At 52.8% G+C, this 17,457-nt stretch overlaps 1 protein-coding gene across 1 annotated transcript in view; it reads right to left on the reverse strand.

The window, feature by feature from the left end:
* Positions 1 to 205: 205 nt before the first annotated feature.
* Positions 206 to 17,457, reverse strand: part of HTRA1 (HtrA serine peptidase 1) — a 52,666-nt gene continuing 35,414 nt past the window's right edge. The window contains exons 4-9 of the mRNA XM_026494322.4: positions 7,833 to 8,027; positions 6,750 to 6,782; positions 5,268 to 5,382; positions 4,099 to 4,156; positions 2,279 to 2,374; positions 206 to 915 (exon numbers count right to left, since the gene is read on the reverse strand). Of these exons, the coding sequence (XP_026350107.1) occupies positions 747 to 915; positions 2,279 to 2,374; positions 4,099 to 4,156; positions 5,268 to 5,382; positions 6,750 to 6,782; positions 7,833 to 8,027 (666 nt within the window). The 3' untranslated portion in view covers positions 206 to 746. The remainder of the gene's footprint in view (positions 916 to 2,278; positions 2,375 to 4,098; positions 4,157 to 5,267; positions 5,383 to 6,749; positions 6,783 to 7,832; positions 8,028 to 17,457) is intronic.

Raw genomic sequence — 17,457 nt, forward strand, 5'->3', positions numbered from 1 at the left:
CGTGTCTGAAGCCAGCGTGGCCGAGCACGGTTCGGAACACCGGTAGAACCCCACATGATGATTTTGACATAACTGGTGAAGTCTTCAGGCTCGGCACTGCATGGACATTGTGATTTAATGAGGAGCTGCTGCTGACCTTGTAATCATCTCCAAGAGACTGCAACCAGCTGTTCACAGGGAAAGGGCAAAGAAGCACGCCAGGAAGCAGAGTATGAATACTTTAATAGCTCAAACTCAAAGTCATTGTGCTCCCAGTTCCGAAGAGCTTCCTAAGAGGCGACTCTGGCCATTTTGGAAGCCAACGTTCACCCACCCGTGGTCTCCGGCATCGACCTCCTCTGGGTGCTGACTGGGAGGAAAGCATAAACGTGCCCAGAACCATCTTGGCTCCCGTGGGACCTTCCTCCATCTATGCGTTACATCAACTGTCTTAGTCGGACTAAGATGACGACTCGGTAAAAGGAAGAGACAAACGTTGACTGTCTAAGCGGGAACAGCCCAAGCTGGCAAGGAAAAGCACACTGCGTACATAGGATACAGAAGGGCGAGCTTCTGCCTGCGGGTCTACGACATTACATTTGTTTTGCCTGCAAACTATCAAGAAGGATTCTGTTGGCCAGGTGTTTCCACTGGACAAGCAACATGGTGGTCCCGTTCCTGGGCGTCCCGTGCCACCAGCCCAGTCATCGTGCATCGTCCACGGGAGAGTCTTTGAGGGAAACATGAAATCCGGCTCATGCCTCTACCTACGGGTCGATTTCTTCGGGAATCACTGTGATCATAATATCTTCATTGCCCCTGCGGACAACCATGTTCAGGGTGTTCTCCTTTTTAATGACGTCGCTGACGTCATTGGCAGAGACCACAGACTGTCCGTTGATGCTGATGATGACATCATTTTCCTTGAGCCCACCACTGTAACACAAAGGGAAACACAGGCTTAATGCTTCCATTACTCCTGGTCTATCTGCCATGGAGGGTGCTCGACCGGACATTGACAGGGGCACAGCTTAGAACCTAGAAGCCCAGAGCAAATCAGGTGAGGCAGGGGTTAACTTATGTGAGAAGGCTTAAAATACCAATGGGGTCCACGATTTCCTTTTGACAGTTTTAGGCCAAGTCATCGATCATGTCCAGTCGGAGATACTTCCCAGAACCGGTATGACTGGGTGACAGACTGACCCCAAAGGAGGCAAGGATGTGTCATATACCACCTACCATGTTCCATGACCGTGGCCAACTTGCTTGTAATGGGTGTCACAACTCAGAAGGCAGTTCCCAGGGGAGCAGGTGGAATGGTTCTATTATGAGGCCTTCCTTTGATTTATTGCTGAAACTTTCACTCTTACGTACGACAGTGTCAAATAAGCTATTATGGCCCTTAATGGTCTAGCACAGCGCCCGCAAACTTTTCCCCTAAAGGGCCAGATAGGAAATATTTTGGGCTTTGCAGGCCATCTGGCGTCCATCACCACTCACTCTACTGTTGGAGCCCTAAAGCCACTGCAGGCTGAGTACGACTACTGAGTATGGCCCAGGTTACTGGCTGTGCTCCAGTCGACTTCACTTACGGACCCCGAAATGTCAATTTCATATAATTTTTATGTATCATAAAAAACTACTCTTACTTGAAGTGTTTTTCAACCTTTTAAAAATGAAAGGCTATTCTTAGCCCACGGTCGTATAAAATTATAGCGGGCAGTGGGCCAGATCCAGCCTCCAGAGAACAGGCTGTGGGCCCCTGGTCTAGCTCTTCTCTCTGCACGTTTTGTCAGGAGAGGTAACAAACAAGGACTGCTGGTTGAGCTCCTTTTTTTCGTGCTACTTGGATGTTACCTGTGTTATTTCCTGGAGGTGTGGACAGGTATGGCCTGACTGGTAACAGACAGAGAAGCCTTCTTTGCGGGGAGAGGTGTCCATCTGGGGGCCTACGATGAGACCACTGCCCAAGATCTCAGGGACACCACCCCTTAAACCCTCTTTCCCCAGCCAGGCCTGCTCCGGAGACTCAGGAAGAGTTCGATACTGCTCTTTCCAACCTGAATGACCCCTCATGAAGCGAGGATTTTTGAAGACAGGAAGCACCCTTTTGCTGATGGATATTGAGCTGAATCAGGGCAGAAGGTCTGGCTGGAGAGACTGACCAAGGATGTCCAACCATGTCTTCAGGGATATCCTCACAACCACCTGAGCCGGTACGCAAAGAACATAACCTCCTCCCCACTGCCCCCCGGGAACCACAAGGTCATCAGGCAAAGGGAAGATAATTCTAACTCACGCTTCTGCTGGGGTATCAGGAATGACTTCGATGATATACGCTCCCGAAAGCACGTCCGGGAAGTCTCGATGGCGGTCCTTCAGCTCTTTGGCTTTGCTGCTCAGGAGGAAAAGCACCGACGTTCACAGTAAGTAACGAGGGGTCTCGCTCGCCTGAGACTCGGCTCTCACCCTGCTTCTCCTCCTGTCCCTGATTTCCAACATAAAATGCCTCCAGGAGCTTTGATTCTGCTTGAAATCGCCTATCTACTAGGCTCAAAGATTTACTGGCTAACAGGAAGGGCAGTGCTTTATCATTACTATGACTAAGTTTACTCATTAGTTAATGTAGCTACCAGAACTTAAGGAGTGAGTATAATACAGCGGTGGACCTGGTTTGGAGCTCCAGCTCTGCCACTTGCTGTGTGTTCCCGGGCAGTGCTTAACCTCTCTGTGCCTTAGTTGGCTCGCCTACAAAATACGAATAATGACGATACTCTACGGCATAGGGCTGTTTTGAGGATTAGGTGAGATCGTCTGGATGCAGGACCCGGCCCAGTGCCTGGTGCACAGCAAGCGCGTGATAAATAGTGGCTAGTGTCACTGTGGCCAATGACCACTGTCACCGCCCACCGATCCGAGCCTTGACACACATTCAGTCACTCGGTCCTCACCGCACACCCAAATGCCTGCACTGTTATCCTTGTCTCAGAGAGGAGGAAACTGAGGCACAGAGGTCAAGTCGTTCCCAAGGTCCTAAGCCAGGAAGTAGCAGAGCTGGGACAAGCACGCAGGAAGCCAGATGCCAGGGCCGAGATTCCGTCCCCATACCCCTGTCTCCCACGGTTCCAAGACAAGTAACTGATTCACATTTTAGTCTTGGCAACTCAGTCCCTACCCGGGGGTGCCAAAAATGGTGCCACCATTCATAATACGCATCTGAACTATAGTAATATAGTCACGATTAATTAATAATAAGGTAATTACGATAATTAATGTAGTAATGCCTATATTAATATGTTCTGCTCTTTGCTGACTTTACCTACAAGCGTTTCAACCATGCCTTTTGTTACCAGGACTCAAGTGATGATACCAGACTTTTTCATCAAGATTAAAACAGCGGTATGTTATGAGGCTGGCAGCCGCATGCCGCACCTTCCACCAGCTTGGGGAAAACAAGCCCATCCGTCATCGGGGCCTGACCCAGCATTCCGGCAGCCACAGCCCACGTGCGGCAGGGCTCAGGAGCGGCGGGGCGCTCTGGGCTGAGGGAGGCACTTGGGGCACTCCTGGAATGTGGGTTTCAACAGAACAAGTGGTGAAAGGAAGGCATGAGGGAGAGTGACCAACATACCGCCCTGTTCAGGGCAGCCTTCAAAGAGGAGGGCAGAATCTTCTAGAAGGAGGGACCTGCTCCAAACACAACACACACACACACAGAAGGATAAAACCAGAGGCCTAGGCTCAGGGCCCTTCCTCTCTCTCCTGATGTTTCTCAAATTTTTTAAATTATTCTTTAAAGACTCTATTTATTTGAGAGAGAGCAAAAGAGCATGAGAGCAGGGGGGAGGTGGAGGGGAAAGAGGCAGAGGGAGAAGCAGACTCCCTCTGAGCAAAGAGCCCAATGTGGGGATCGATCCCAGGACCCCGGGATCATGACCTGAGCCGAAGGCAAATGCTTAACTGACCGAGCCACCCAGGTGCCCCGATGTTTCTCAATTTTAACCAGAAACTGGGATGCTTAGGGCAGCATAAGGTTTCTCTTTCACAGTGCGTGAGAGCCTTCTGAGGTTCAGGTTTATTTAAATCTAAGACACAGACACCGAAGTCCTGCTTACCCACCTGGAGGTGAGTGACATCATTCGGATGCCGATATACTTCTTCTTGGTAATGGCTTTGCCTGGTGTGACAACAAAAGGACAAGAGGTCAGCCCAGGTGGCAGTTGTCCTGGGGACACCAGGAGCTATGAGGGTCAATCCCTCGGTCGGCAGTGTAAAGTCAGGCCCATTGGGGTACACTGAGGCTGTGGTTCGGATCCCGTTCAGAACCCCTACCTGCCCTGGGACCTGGGAAAGTCCCGTCGCTTCAGTTAAGGGCCAAAAACCTAGAATGATACTTACACCTCTTTGCCTTATCCTGACATCTGATGAAGGTTCTATCCCTCCTATAAATCCAGAATATGACCCCTTCGTCCCACCCTGGTGTGGGTGACTGGGAGAGCCTCTTACCCAGGCCCACGGCTTCTACCCAGCCCCTCTAGCAGTCTCCACCCACCATGAGAAAGACTTCTCAAAGACATCCCCCAGATCATGAGATTCCCTGTTTCCTGTTGCACATGTGGACGTGTGCCCTAAGGCCTTCACCTTGGCCACTGTGACCCTGGCTGACCTCTTTCCACATCCATCTGTGCGACTCCGCACGTTCACCGCACTCCAGCCACAAGACCCACTCGCTATGCTCTGCCCCCAGTGGAGGCCTTGAGTCTGCTATTCCTGGGTCTGGAATGCCACCCCCCACAACCCCGCCACTCCCCAGCTCGCCACCCGGCTTCGTTTGCAGGGAAGCATCACTGGTATCTGAAATCTTGCCTGTCTACGGTCATCCTTCCTTCTCCCCCAGGCAGAAGGTAAATATTACACATGCCCCCGCGGAGCCGTGCAACCCCCGGCCTCACCCCAAGCAGAAGGATCAATAACCGTTTGTGGAATGAATGATGTCCCTGAATCTCAGTTTTCTCAGCAGTGAAATGGGACCAATACTTCCCACCGGATAGGGCAAAGGAACTTAATGAAGTAAAACGATGTCTAGAAACCACTTACGATCATGCCTGGTATATACAAGACTAAACCATATGAAACATGCATGGTCAAGGGTCCAACACCTGTGACCTAATCCCAGGGGCCTAACAACGTGCAACCCATCTCCTTTCTGGATCTGAAAGGCTTGGCTTCTGTCCAGGTGTGTGGTCTTCCTACCGGAACCTCCCGAGGCTGTGAGGGCGGCACTTTACCTTTGGCCTGTCGGTCATGGGACTCGGTGAGGAACTTCTTAATCTTATCAGATGGGATTGCAAAGGAGATTCCAGCTGTGACCTTCAGGGTGTTAATCCCGATCACTTCGCCGTCCTGCAAAGCGAGATGGAAACAGCCTGCTGAATCCATGAAGGCTTGCCAGAAGACACGCACCGAAAGCGAACGGATCATTTGTGTGAAGGAAGTCTTTGAGCTGCTGAGTGGGGTGGGGGAGCTGGAGGGAGGACCGCCGTGGGGAGGCATCGCTCGGGCAGCCGGAGCCATGCTTAGCAAGGGGAGCTGGGACACACAGCAGGCTCGGTCCTCAGGGACCACCATGCCATAGGAACAGCCTGAAGCAGGGAGCTTCCAGGTGCTTCTTTGCTCCTTTCCCAGGGGATAGTCTCAGAGCCCTTTAGGTGGCTGTCCACACCCGCCGGCTTCTTCCGTTTCCAGGGATCTTCAGATGCCTCTGCCCAGACCAGGGAGGACCACCTCCGCGCTTGGGGTTCCCCGGAAAATGCAGCGCTGTCTGGGCAGCCCTGGAGGCTGCAGGGGCCGCGGGGTACCGCCCCCTCACGTCCTCCGCGTGTCACAGACCGGCTTTCAACCACAAAGGAAGCCAGTCTGCAGGACGTGCTTCGGTTCGAGACAGGCTCACCGTTCAGTGAGCACTAGTCAGGAAGGGCAGGCTCGCCTCACGTCACTCGGCCGTCGTCCTAACGCTACTGTTCACGGCTTGTGCAGTCCAGGCTGAGAAGGGGAAACTGCCTAGCGAGCCTCCATCCCTCCTGGTACTTCCCGCAGCACTGGGAATTCGGTCCCTGGCACCGAGAACCTTCCAGGAGGCACGCCCGCCCTGGGCCCTGCTAAAGATGGCCTCAGTTTCATAGAGGGACGTGAGAATAGAGCTGGGGGACCCCTGCACTGTGTGGGCCTCACTCTGACAGATTCTCAGGCTTCCCTTTTCGTGCGTTTACATATTTAAATACAGACGGAAGTGACATCTCTGTGAGCGGGGGCAACTCCTCATTCCAGGCAGGTCTTAAGGGAGGGCTCCCGGCCAAGACAAAGACTGTGGACGGGCCAAGCCAGCTCCTGCAGCGGCCTGGAGACCTCATTTGAAGGCCGGGCCTTTCTGTAACAGGCTGGAACTGCTGACACCTTCAAAATAAAGGCCTGCTCCTCTGGCTCCTCCTGGATCGGACCTGAATTCCACTGCATTGACTTGGAACTCTGAAACACAAGCGTGTCTGCTGGTATAACACTTCCAACCCCGACTCCAGCAGGCCTTACTCTTTCCAGAAAAGATAAGAAGGGTAATTTGCAAGGATACAGTACATTCAGAGATTTCACTTTAAAAGAATTAGATACTGTGCTTTGGCAAGTTCATGTCTGAAAAGAAAGCAAAAAAAAAAAAAAAAAAAAGAAAGAAAGAAAGAAAGCATATACATAGATTTAAAAAAAAAAAAAGGCCTTACCAGGTTTACTAATGGGCCTCCCGAGTTTCCATACTGAAATTAAGCAAAAATGAAAAGGTTATGAGTTCATGTCTTTACATGCCCCGAAGTACTTCCCTGCCTGGCACGTCCCCCCCGCCCCCCCGCCCCCCCCCCCCACTACAGATTCTTTTCTCGGATTTGTTCCTGTCGACCTAATATTTTGCTGGAAAAAGGGACCTTAAAATTTTTCAGAAAGTCTTGGATATGCCATAAATGGGATTTTTTTTTTTTTTTTTTTTTTTGGCTCCAAAGCCCAGAGGCCAGCTATGACCTCCTGACAACACCCAACACTACTTCCTTCTCCTGACAACAGCCTGGCTGCCAGCTGGCTCGGGTGTTCCAAATCTGCGCCGCCCTCCCCCCACCCGTGATCCCTGCTTCGCTGCTGGGGCTGGAAATCCACATGGTTTGTTCTTTTTCCATTACTTCATGCAGATCACAAGAAAGTTTGGGAATAAAACCTACTAGAGGCAGCAAGTGCATAGAACACACTTTTTCTTATTTATTAAACAGATGTACGTGGGGGGAGGGGGCAACACTGCTCTTTAGAAACGTCAATCCTGTAAAAAGACAGCTGAAGGGGAAAAAATGTGATTTAAAAAAGATTCCATTGATGAAATGGTGGGGAGCAATGCCTGGCCTCCTTAGACATCGGACGGTATGGGCCTAACGCTCAGACTGTGCCCCAAGGCAGAGTGAACACCTGGGGGCAGGGGGCGGGGAGGGGGGGCAACAGTGTCTGTACCAGGCCAGGGGGAGCATCCCTTCTGCACAAAGCCTCAAAGGCAGGTCCACCGAGGGGCCTGGAAGCAGAGGAGCCATCATGGCCCCTCGGGTGGGATGGGGAGCTCCTCTGGGCTGCAGACCTTGGCGTATCTGAAGTCCCCTTCGCAAGAGTCCCTGGAGCCCTGGACATTGCTAAGGATGAGGACCACCCCTCAGCCTCATCTGCTCTAGGGGTACAAAGGGCAACTCCTTGGCCGGCACCTCGAGGGTCCTGACTCCACCCCTGGCTCCTAAGCCCGGCTTTCCGCACACCCGGGCCGACCCCGCGGGGCTCACGTTGATGATGGCGTCTGTCTGGATGTAGTCCATGTCCGAGTTCCGGAGCCCCAGCTCTTTGCCACCGCGCTGGGTGGTGCTGACGATCCCGGTGGTGACGGTGTTTTGCAGGGAAAACGGGCTTCCGATGGCGACCACAAACTCCCCTGGCCTCAGCTCTGAGGAGCGGCCAAGCAGCAGGACAGGCAGCCTTCCCTGGAAGCACAAGGGTGGCATTGCTGCATTTGGTTAACAGAACGGACAGACGCACAGACGTCGGGGAGTGCCACGCAGTGACAGGCCTTGTGGGAAAGTGAGGTCAGGCCCGTCACCCCTTCCCAGGCGGAGGCCACGCGGCCCCTTCCACCCACTATCATCGGCATGTTGCAAGCTGTCGTGGGGCCAGGGACCACTGAAGCCACTGGCCAAGGAAAACACAGAAGGTCACGGGAGGCCATCTCGGGGTCACACATCTTGAAGCTATCAGCACAGACTTAATGAAACCTTGAGGCCAGGACACAAAGTCTGGATTTAGGGCAAGGCTGCCTAAGGCCGTCTGAGAGAGTGAAGAGGCCTGGAAGGTTCCTGAGCCCACATACCCCAGCGTGGAAGGAAGGTTGGATCGGCCCCCACTTATCAGAGGTACACCCGTCCGGAGCCCTGGGGAGTCGGGAGCCCCGAGGGCTGGAACTGCACGGGACCCACTGGGTGAGTCTCCGTGCTAAGGACAGGGCAATTCTCGTGAGGGGCAGGGAGGCGACTGGGGCGGCAAGGCATCCAGCGCCCCCCACCCCTCCACCAACACCAAGACCCAAGAAGTAGGCTCTCTCCTCACCTGGAAAGACCCTCCATCAACCACCTCTGCTCCCCCGCCCAGGTGAACTGACTAACCCGACAAGCCCTGTCCCCGATGCGCTCGGAGGGCTGGGCACAGTCAGAAGCTGCAAACGAGTCTTCAAACTAAAACAGGACGAAATCAAGCCAGCTGGAGTGGCCAGGGCTGAGGAGAGCCGGGCTTCCATCGGGAAGGCCTGAGGCCCTCCCCCTCCCTTCCTTCCTGAGCCAGGCAAACCTCCTGAGTTCCTCTTGCCTTTGTTCCCCAACAAGACAAGCAGCTGCCCCAAGGGGACCAGGCCCAGGAAGCCAAGACCCCGCCCCCGCCTCAAGTGAATTGCACTTCCAGCACCTTTCTGTTTGTCCACCTCAAAAAAGAAAGGAAGAGGTGGGGGGGGGCAGGAAGGTGGGGTGAGTAGGACCCAGCGGTTACTTTCACATCTGCTTGGACAGGGATAGTGCAGACACCAGCGGATGGGGTGAGGGGGTGATCCCTGGGCTATTTCACAGGCGGAGAAATGAAGGCTCCACGAGACTAGGTGACTTGAGACAGAGCAGAGACTCACCCCCGGGACTGCGACCCCGAACCTAGACTCTCTCATCAGCTCCACAGCACTATGCCATGAAGGCCCCCGCCCACCCCAAATAAGGAAGAGCTGGGCCACAAAGTTCAAGGAGGAAGGAATGTTGAAGACAGGATCTAAGATGGCCTGAGAAGGAATGCCCCTGAGGGCACAGCCAGTGAGAGGCCCAGGAGAGCTGTCAAGAGCACAGACTCCTGGCCAGGCCTGATTAGATCAGGCCCGAGGTCTTTCATCCATTTGGAGTTTATGTTTGTGTATGGTGTGAGAGAGTGGTCAAGTTGCGTTCTTTTGCATGTAGCTGCCCAATTTTCCCAGCACCATTGATTGAAGAGACTGTCTTTTTCCCACCAGATGCTTTTTCCTGCTTTATCAAAGATTAGTTGCCCATAGAGCCGAGGGTCCATTTCTGGGTTCTCTATTCTGTTCCATTGGTCTATGTGTCTGTTTTTGTGCCAGTACCATGCTGTCTTTGTGATCACAGCTTTGCAGTACAGCTCGAAATCTGGCATTGTGATGCCCCCAGCTTTGTTTTTCCTTTTCAACAGTTCCTTGGCGATTCGGGGCCTTTTCTGGTTCCATACAAATTGAAGGACTATTTGTACCAGTTCTTTGAAAAATGTCATCGGTATTTTGATTGGGATAGCATTGAAAGTGTAGATTGCTCTGGGTAGCATGGACATTTTAACTATGTTAATTATTCCGATCCATGAGCATGGAATATTTTTCCATCTTTTTGTGTCCTCCTCAATGTTTTTCAAGAGTGATTTATAGTTTCTAGAATATAGGTCCTTTATGTCTCTGGTTAAGTTAATTCCAAGGTAATGTATGGTTTTTGGTGCTATTGTAAATGGGATGGATTCCCTAATTTCTCTTTCTTCAGTCTCATTATTCGTGTATAGAAATGCAACTGATTTCTGAGCATTGATTTTGTATCCCGCCACATTACTGAATTGCTCTGTAACTTCTGATAGTTTGGGAGTGGATTCTTTTGGGTTTTCCATATAGAGTATCATGTCATCTGCGAAGAGAGACAGTTTGACTTCTTCTTTGCCGATTTGGATACCTTTTACCCCTTTTTGTTGTCTGATTGCTGTTGCAAGGACTTCTAGTACTATGTTGAATAATAGTGGCGAGAGTGGGCATCCTTGTCGTGTTCCTGATCTTAAGGGAAAGGCTTCCAGCTTTTCCCCATTGAGAATAATATCTGCTGTAGACCTCGATGTGAGACAGGAATCCATCAAAATCCTAGAGGAGAACATAGGCAGCAACCTCTACGACATCGGCCACAGCAAACTTTTTCATGACACATCTCCAAAGGCAATAGAAACAAAAGATAAAATGAACACGTGGGACTTCATCAAGATAAAAACCTTCTGCACAGCCAAGAAAACAGTCAAAAAAACGAAGAGGCAGCCCACGGAATGGGAGAATATATTTGCAAATGATGCTACAGATAAAAGACTGGTATCCAAGATCTACAAAGAACTTCTCAAACTCAATACGTGAGAAACAAATAAACAAATCATAAAATGGGCAGAAGATATGAACAGACACTTTTCCAATGATGACATACAAATGGCTAACAGACACATGAAAAAATGTTCAAAATCAATAGCCATCAGGGAAATTCAAATCAAAACCACACTGAGACACCACCTTACGCCAGTTAGAATGGCAAAAATTGACAAGGCAAGAAACAATTGTTGGAGAGGATGTGGAGAAAGGGGATCCCTCCTACATTGTTGGTGGGAATGCAAGTTGGTACAGCCACTCTGGAAAACAGTGTGGAGGTCCCTTAAAAAGTTAAAAATTGAGCTACCCTATGATGCAGCCATTGCACTACTGGGTATTTACCCCAAAGATACAGACGTGGTGAAGAGAAGGTCCATATGCACCCCAATGTTCATAGCAGCATTGTCCACAATAGCCAAAGCGTGGAAGGAACCGAGATGCCCTTCAACAGATGACTGGATTAAGAAGCTGTGGTCCATAGATACAATGGAATATTACTCAGCTATCAGAAAGAACGAGTTCTCAACATTTGCTGCAACATGAACGGCACTGGAGGACATAATGCTTAGTGAAATAAGTCAAGCAGAGAAAGATAATTATATGATTTCTCTCATCTATGGAACATAAGAACTAGGAAGATGGGTAGGGGAAGAAAGGGATAAAGAAAGGGGGGGTAATCAGAAGGGGGAATGAAGCATGAGAGACTATGGACTATGAGAAACAAACTGAGGGCCTCAGAGGGGAGGGGGGTGGGGGAATGGGATAGACCGGTGATGGGTAGTAAGGAGGGCACGTATTGCATGGTGCACTCGGTGTTATACGCAACTAAGGAATCATCGAACTTTACATCAGAAACCAGCGATGTACTGTATGGTGACTAACATAATGTAATTTTAAAAAAACATTAAAAAAAAAAAAAGATCTGGCCCGAGTTTACAACCACTCCGGTCCTCAGTATTCTCACCTGGAAAATGGGAATACCATGGAACACCTCTCTCATGAGCCGGTCGTAAGAATGAGGTGCCAAGACCCGAACAACTCTTAACTATCGCCTGGCTCGTTGAAGCGCCATGTTAGTGGGACAGGTAAGCGTCACTTACGTGCTGGTAATTGTTGCCGGCATGGGGGTCTGTGCAGACCCCACCATCTAAACTCCCACAAGCTAGTCCATGTCACCCAGCCTTCCACCCAGGAAAAGGCTGGTGGCTCGGGGCTACCCTAACAGGGACCCCTGGGGTCACCTGAGGCCAGAGTGTCCGGTGCTGCTCTGGAAGGGGCAGGCCTTCCGCCCTGCACTCCCCGAGCTCCTCAGCGTCCAGCGGCACGCCAGCGAGCTCAGCTCGGCCTGTTTACCCTGGGCCCATGCCAGCCACCCCTGCCAGCAATGATTTCATCCGACAGCCACGGTGGGTGAGCGAGCGGGGCCGGTGATGTGCACCGGGCCACTCTGGAGGAGGCCCACTGGGGACACTGCTGCTCCTTCAGGGCTGGGCAAGGGGAAACATGGCAGCGAAGGCTCCTGGGGCTGGGTATGTCTGGCTGCCCGAGATCACCGTTGCTTTTCACCAACTTCAAGGCAAAGAGATCAAGTTCAAACAGAGAGGTGGGCCCAAGCCACATCAGCTCAGCCACAAACTGGGATCCACATCAGAAAGTTCCGCGGGGCATGACCGTGGAGATCCTAATTAGCCCTTAGGTACCCTCTGTCCCCGCCCTCCACCTCCATCCCCTCGGAAGGGGTCAGACGCAGGCTCCCAGTTCTTGGGGTTCAGAAGCAGAGGGGCCTAAAGACGACACCCCCTGAGCTCTTCTTTTCCGAGTCTGAGCTCAGGCCCAGAGGACGAGACAGGGAGGCAAACACTTCTGGGGCAGTGGAAGCTGTGAGGACAGAGGAGGGACACCCCGCTGAGGGGAGAGCCCCCAGGGCCTGTGTGCTGCCGGCTGTCGTGCCGCGCTCACTGGGGAGGGCCCGGACCTCCAGCACACTGTGAAGCTGTCACACTCAAGGGACCACAGGGGCTTGGACAAGTGGACACCAGGGATACTAGCCCAGAGTCTCCCCAAGAACCAGTCCTCACTTGAACAAAACAGGGGGACATCTGACCCCAAGTGGCCGGTCAAACCTGTACTGTTGGTACCCATAGGCAACATCAGCTCTGCCTTGTATAAGCTTTTATTCCCTCCAGCATCTTCTAGGTCATGAAGGACAATCGTAGACCACAATAAGCAAGCGGACACATCCCAAGGGGGCGGGGCTTTTAATAGGCGGCCTTGATTGACGTTAAAAGAATGCACCTTCTATCTCCCAGCGGACAAAGCCTTTCATGGCCACCAGGGGCGTTGGCGGGCGTCCCCCCATTTTACAGAGGTGGAACTGAGCCTCAGACGTGGGGTGGCTCCTCCCAGCGAACGAGCAGCCCGGCTAAAGAAGAGAACAGGCTTCCTAACTCTCGCGTTAACCTGGAATCTCACTGTGGGCAGAATCTTTGCGAGGGGGTGACAGGGGATGGACACGTGGGTCAGGCCAGACTTACAGCTCTCCAGGAAGCTGACATGCCTTTTTGGGGCCATGTGGTCCCCCGCTCCCCACAGGTGCTGCTGCCCCACGAGCATCAGGCTCTCCGGCTGTTCCAGATCCAAGTGGGGCTCCTCGGAGCTAGTCCTCACTGCGGGTCTGTCTGCTCAACGCAGCTATACCTGTGGCTGGCCAAACTCGCACTCGGTAACTACTGAGCGTTTTTACTCCATAGCTGTCTAGACATACGTTCCACGGAGGGCCTGGGGGAGATGAAATGCAGACCCGGCTGCGAGCGCCAAGCCACCCCTCCGGCTTGACCTGCAGATGGGAAGCACCGGTCCGCTCACTCCTGGCTTCACCCCGCAGTGCCATCTGAAGGCTGGTTCCCAAGCCACCCACATCAAAGGTGCCCCAAGGCTCCCGGAGCAGACACTCGGCCTGAGTCTCCTTCTGAAGTGGCCCCCCGCCACAGGCCCTGTCGGAGAAGCCAGCCCCTCTCCTGACAGCCACTTCCCACAGCTCACCCCTCCGTGGAGCCTGGCTCGCAGCACGCCTCTGAAGCAAAACACAGACATCTCTCCTCCGCTCGGCAGGAAGTAAGGGGGCGAGCGGCTCCCATTCCCGTGTCAGACTCTCTAACCACCGGGGGGATGAAATGGTAAATCGGGAGTGCACACCACAGCAGCGGGGCGGGACAGCTCGTACATGACCAAAGCAAAATCCCCAGGCTCCGTAGCGGAGCCGAGAAGGAAGCCTTGGGGGCCCTAGCCGGAGAGCATGGGGCTCGCATCTGGCCCAAGTCCTTCGAGGTGCGTCCATCGTGCTGCCAGTTCTCAAGGTCACGCTCATGCCCATGAGAGGAGGGGAGGCTTTCTGCAAGGTGACTCACTAATGCTCAAGGACGTCCTCACCCCACCACCACGAAGAGCGACTTTAAGAAAACGTGAATCCCCCTAACACCTGGGTGTTCAGCCCACTACCACCTAGGCCAATGGAGAAGCAGCCCAGGTGAGGGTATCCGAAGTCCTGGGTGTGGACTCCAGACTCACCACGTCTGTGTTAAATTACTGAATACTGGCCATAGGCAGGATACTACTTGTGTGGCAGATTTAATGCTAAAACTTGGAAGAGGTTGGTGCATAGCATCATCAAGGAAGGCTCACCCATTCATTTAATTACAACAAACAAACAACCCGCAGGCCTGGCAGCACTGCTCCCGTGAAACACCACCAACATGAAAGAGAACTTTCTCAACAAGCGTCCACTGGGCGTCTCCGACGGGCTGGGCACAGCGAACACGGAAGATCAATCAATCCATCCGCGCCTCCCAGGCCTACTGGCTGATGGGTTGGAGTCACGTGGCAGTAAAAAAAGACAAAGTCCAAATCTCCCTTGCCGTGGTCAGCTCAGTCCAGAATGTTCCGTAAGGGCTAAGCACTTCAAAGACTCCCGGCTATGCTTCCTTCTGCCTGATCCACTTGAGCCACCTCCATGCCAGCCGCAGGTAAAGACACGACTATGCCCAGGGGAAGTGAAAGGATCTTTTCTTCCCTGTGTGTCTCTTTCAAAGAGCAAAGAATTTGGGGCCTAGCTCCTTCTTCCTCCTGGGTCATCGGCCAGCAATTAGTCATAATGGCAGACCCTCAACCACTCTTCAGCAAGGGGAACACGGCCCCCACGACTGCCTTAGCCTCCCCAGGATTTGCCTGTGTTAGGAGGTAGGTCACGGGAGGAGGGACCAGGGCTGTACCAGCAGGAGGAAGGCTGTCTGCTGTGGACGCTGTGGAGGAAGGCCACAGGGAGGCGGCCGTCAGCATCCACCCAGGCTTAGGGGAAAACGGGTCATTTTAGAGCAGCAATCCTAATACTGAACTCTGTTTGGGAAGGGCTCTAATATGCTCCTTCATGCAGGTTTTTGGGGGTTGGGGATGGGAGCAAGAGGAGAAATCTGCTTTGAAAAACAGTAATGGTCATGAGGGCCCCTGGCTGGCACAGTCGGTTGGCTGTCCCACGCTCAGGTCATGATCTCAGGGTCGTGGGATCAAGCCCCACCGCGGGCTCTGTGCGCAGTGTGGAGTCTGCTTAGGACCCTCGCTCCCTCTCCCTCAATCTCTCTCTAAAATAAATAAATCTTTTAAAAAAGGGGGGGGGGAATGCCTGGGTGGCTCCATCGGTGAAGTGTCTGCCTTCGGCTCAGGTCATGATCGCAGGGTCCTGGAATGGGGTCCCACATCGGGCTCCTTGCTTATCGGGGAGCCTGCTTCTTCCTCTGCCTGCCGCTTCCCTGTTTGTGTTTGCTCTCTCTGTCTAATAAATAAAATCCTTAAATAAATAAATGAATAAATAAATAAATAAATAAAGTAATGGTCACTAAGTATCTGTGTTGGTCAGTGCCCGACACAAGGGATCTAAGCAGAGCCTGGCCAAACCCACCCCTCGTACACATGCCCTACGTGCCTCCTGCTCCGTCGTTCCCTCAGCCTTTACAGACAGCCACTCGGTGGGACAGATCGTCCTGCCTGTTCTGCTGCCCACGTCCCCACAGCTAGGTGGTGGCAGTACCAGGACTGGAGTCCTCCCCGTGCCTCCAATCCAGGTGTTCTCTCCAGCCTACCCAGCCTGCTGCCCAAACATTCAGAGCACAGGACCTTTGCACAGCGGCGGGTGAGGGCAGCAGAAATGACACCCAACAAGGCAGCTGGAGAGTTGAAGGACAAGCAGCACAGAAACCAGCCAGAGGAGGCCTAGTGCACGAGTCCTCCAGTGGAGGGCCTGGGCCGTGCTGTCTCTCCGATGCCGGGAGCCTGAATGGTCCTCAGACAAGCCCGGGCTGGGGCCTGAAGGCAGGCCTGTGTAGTGCCCCCATCCTACCCCCCCCCCCCGGTTCGAAGACTCTCCCTGGGGCCTGGACTCATGCTGAAGGTGAATCACAACCCCCTGGAGCCCCCAGGAAGAAAATCTGGGTGTGTGCTGGGTAAGGTCCCTGGGGGATGGCTTGCTTCGGGCTGCTTCTCCAGCAGCAGCCAAGGGTGCTGCAGAAGCAAAGACTCAGACAAAACTCAGACACACCATATGCACACACACACACGCACACAGGCACACACACAGATGCCACCTCAGCCTCCGCAGATCCCAGGAGCACCCTGTCCCGGGCAGCAGGACAGCTGGGCTTGGACCTGGTCCTGTAGTAACTCACTCTGTGACCTTGGGCCACTTGATGGACTTCTCTGAGTCCCGGTTTTATCACTTCTAAAATAAGGTTGTTGAGGCTGGTAATGTCCAAGGTCATCCCAGCTCTGACGATTAGGGTCCTTTCCAAAAGACCTGGCTGATTTCCAAAAAACCTATTAGCAGATGATGGTTCAATCGGTGAGGTCAAAACAGGCACCACAGTCCTTAATAAATCTCTTTTCATACAACCCCCGGCAACGGGCTCAGATGAGCCCACAAGCTCGGGCCAGAAGCGGAGAAGGGACTACTGGAATTCTCCAGATGCTGGCTCAGCCAGAAGTCAGCTAGAGAGGCTCTGACGGCAACGGCCTATCAGTCTTGCAGCTTTGGGCCACACTGGCTTTGGCCTAATGGGCCTCGAGTGCCCACTCCAGTGCTCTCTCCTTTCCTAAAGCTTGCAGGGAAGGGCAATAAAATAAACCAATAAAGCTAAAAGGGAAAAAAAAACATTTTTTTTTTAGCCTAATGAGGCAAGTGGACTACTTCTTTTTCTTCCTTGGAAAGTATAAAGTACTTCTGTTACAAAAATATTTTCTGTTGCCGAATCCGCAGGAGCCACGGCCTCCGCCAGCCACCCAGCACGCTCGTTTTCAAGGGGCTGGGGCTTCCAGGCTGGTCCTGGGTGTCGGCTGAAGCTTGCTTCAAAGGCTAATGTTGCAGCGGCTGGCTGGGACTCAACGGAGTGATTCAACGTGCTTTCTGGAAACAGTTATGCTAACCTTTCATTTTCTTTTAAAAATATGTGATGGAGAAAATAGCACGTCCCCCATACCCAGCAAGAAGCAGAGCCCTAGAACTTGCCTGCTTCCCGCGGAAAAGCAAAAGAGGCTGCTGACGCATCGGCATCTAAGACTGTTCCACCGCTCAGGTGGGGGAGACAGGAGAAGCGGGGGGTCGGGGGAGAGAGAAAGAGGAACGGAGCACGATCATGCACAAGAAAGAGAAAGAGCAAACACAACCACTTTCG

The sequence above is a fragment of the Ursus arctos genome, unplaced genomic scaffold (assembly GCF_023065955.2).
Source record: "Ursus arctos isolate Adak ecotype North America unplaced genomic scaffold, UrsArc2.0 scaffold_7, whole genome shotgun sequence".
Taxonomy (NCBI): domain Eukaryota; kingdom Metazoa; phylum Chordata; class Mammalia; order Carnivora; family Ursidae; genus Ursus; species Ursus arctos.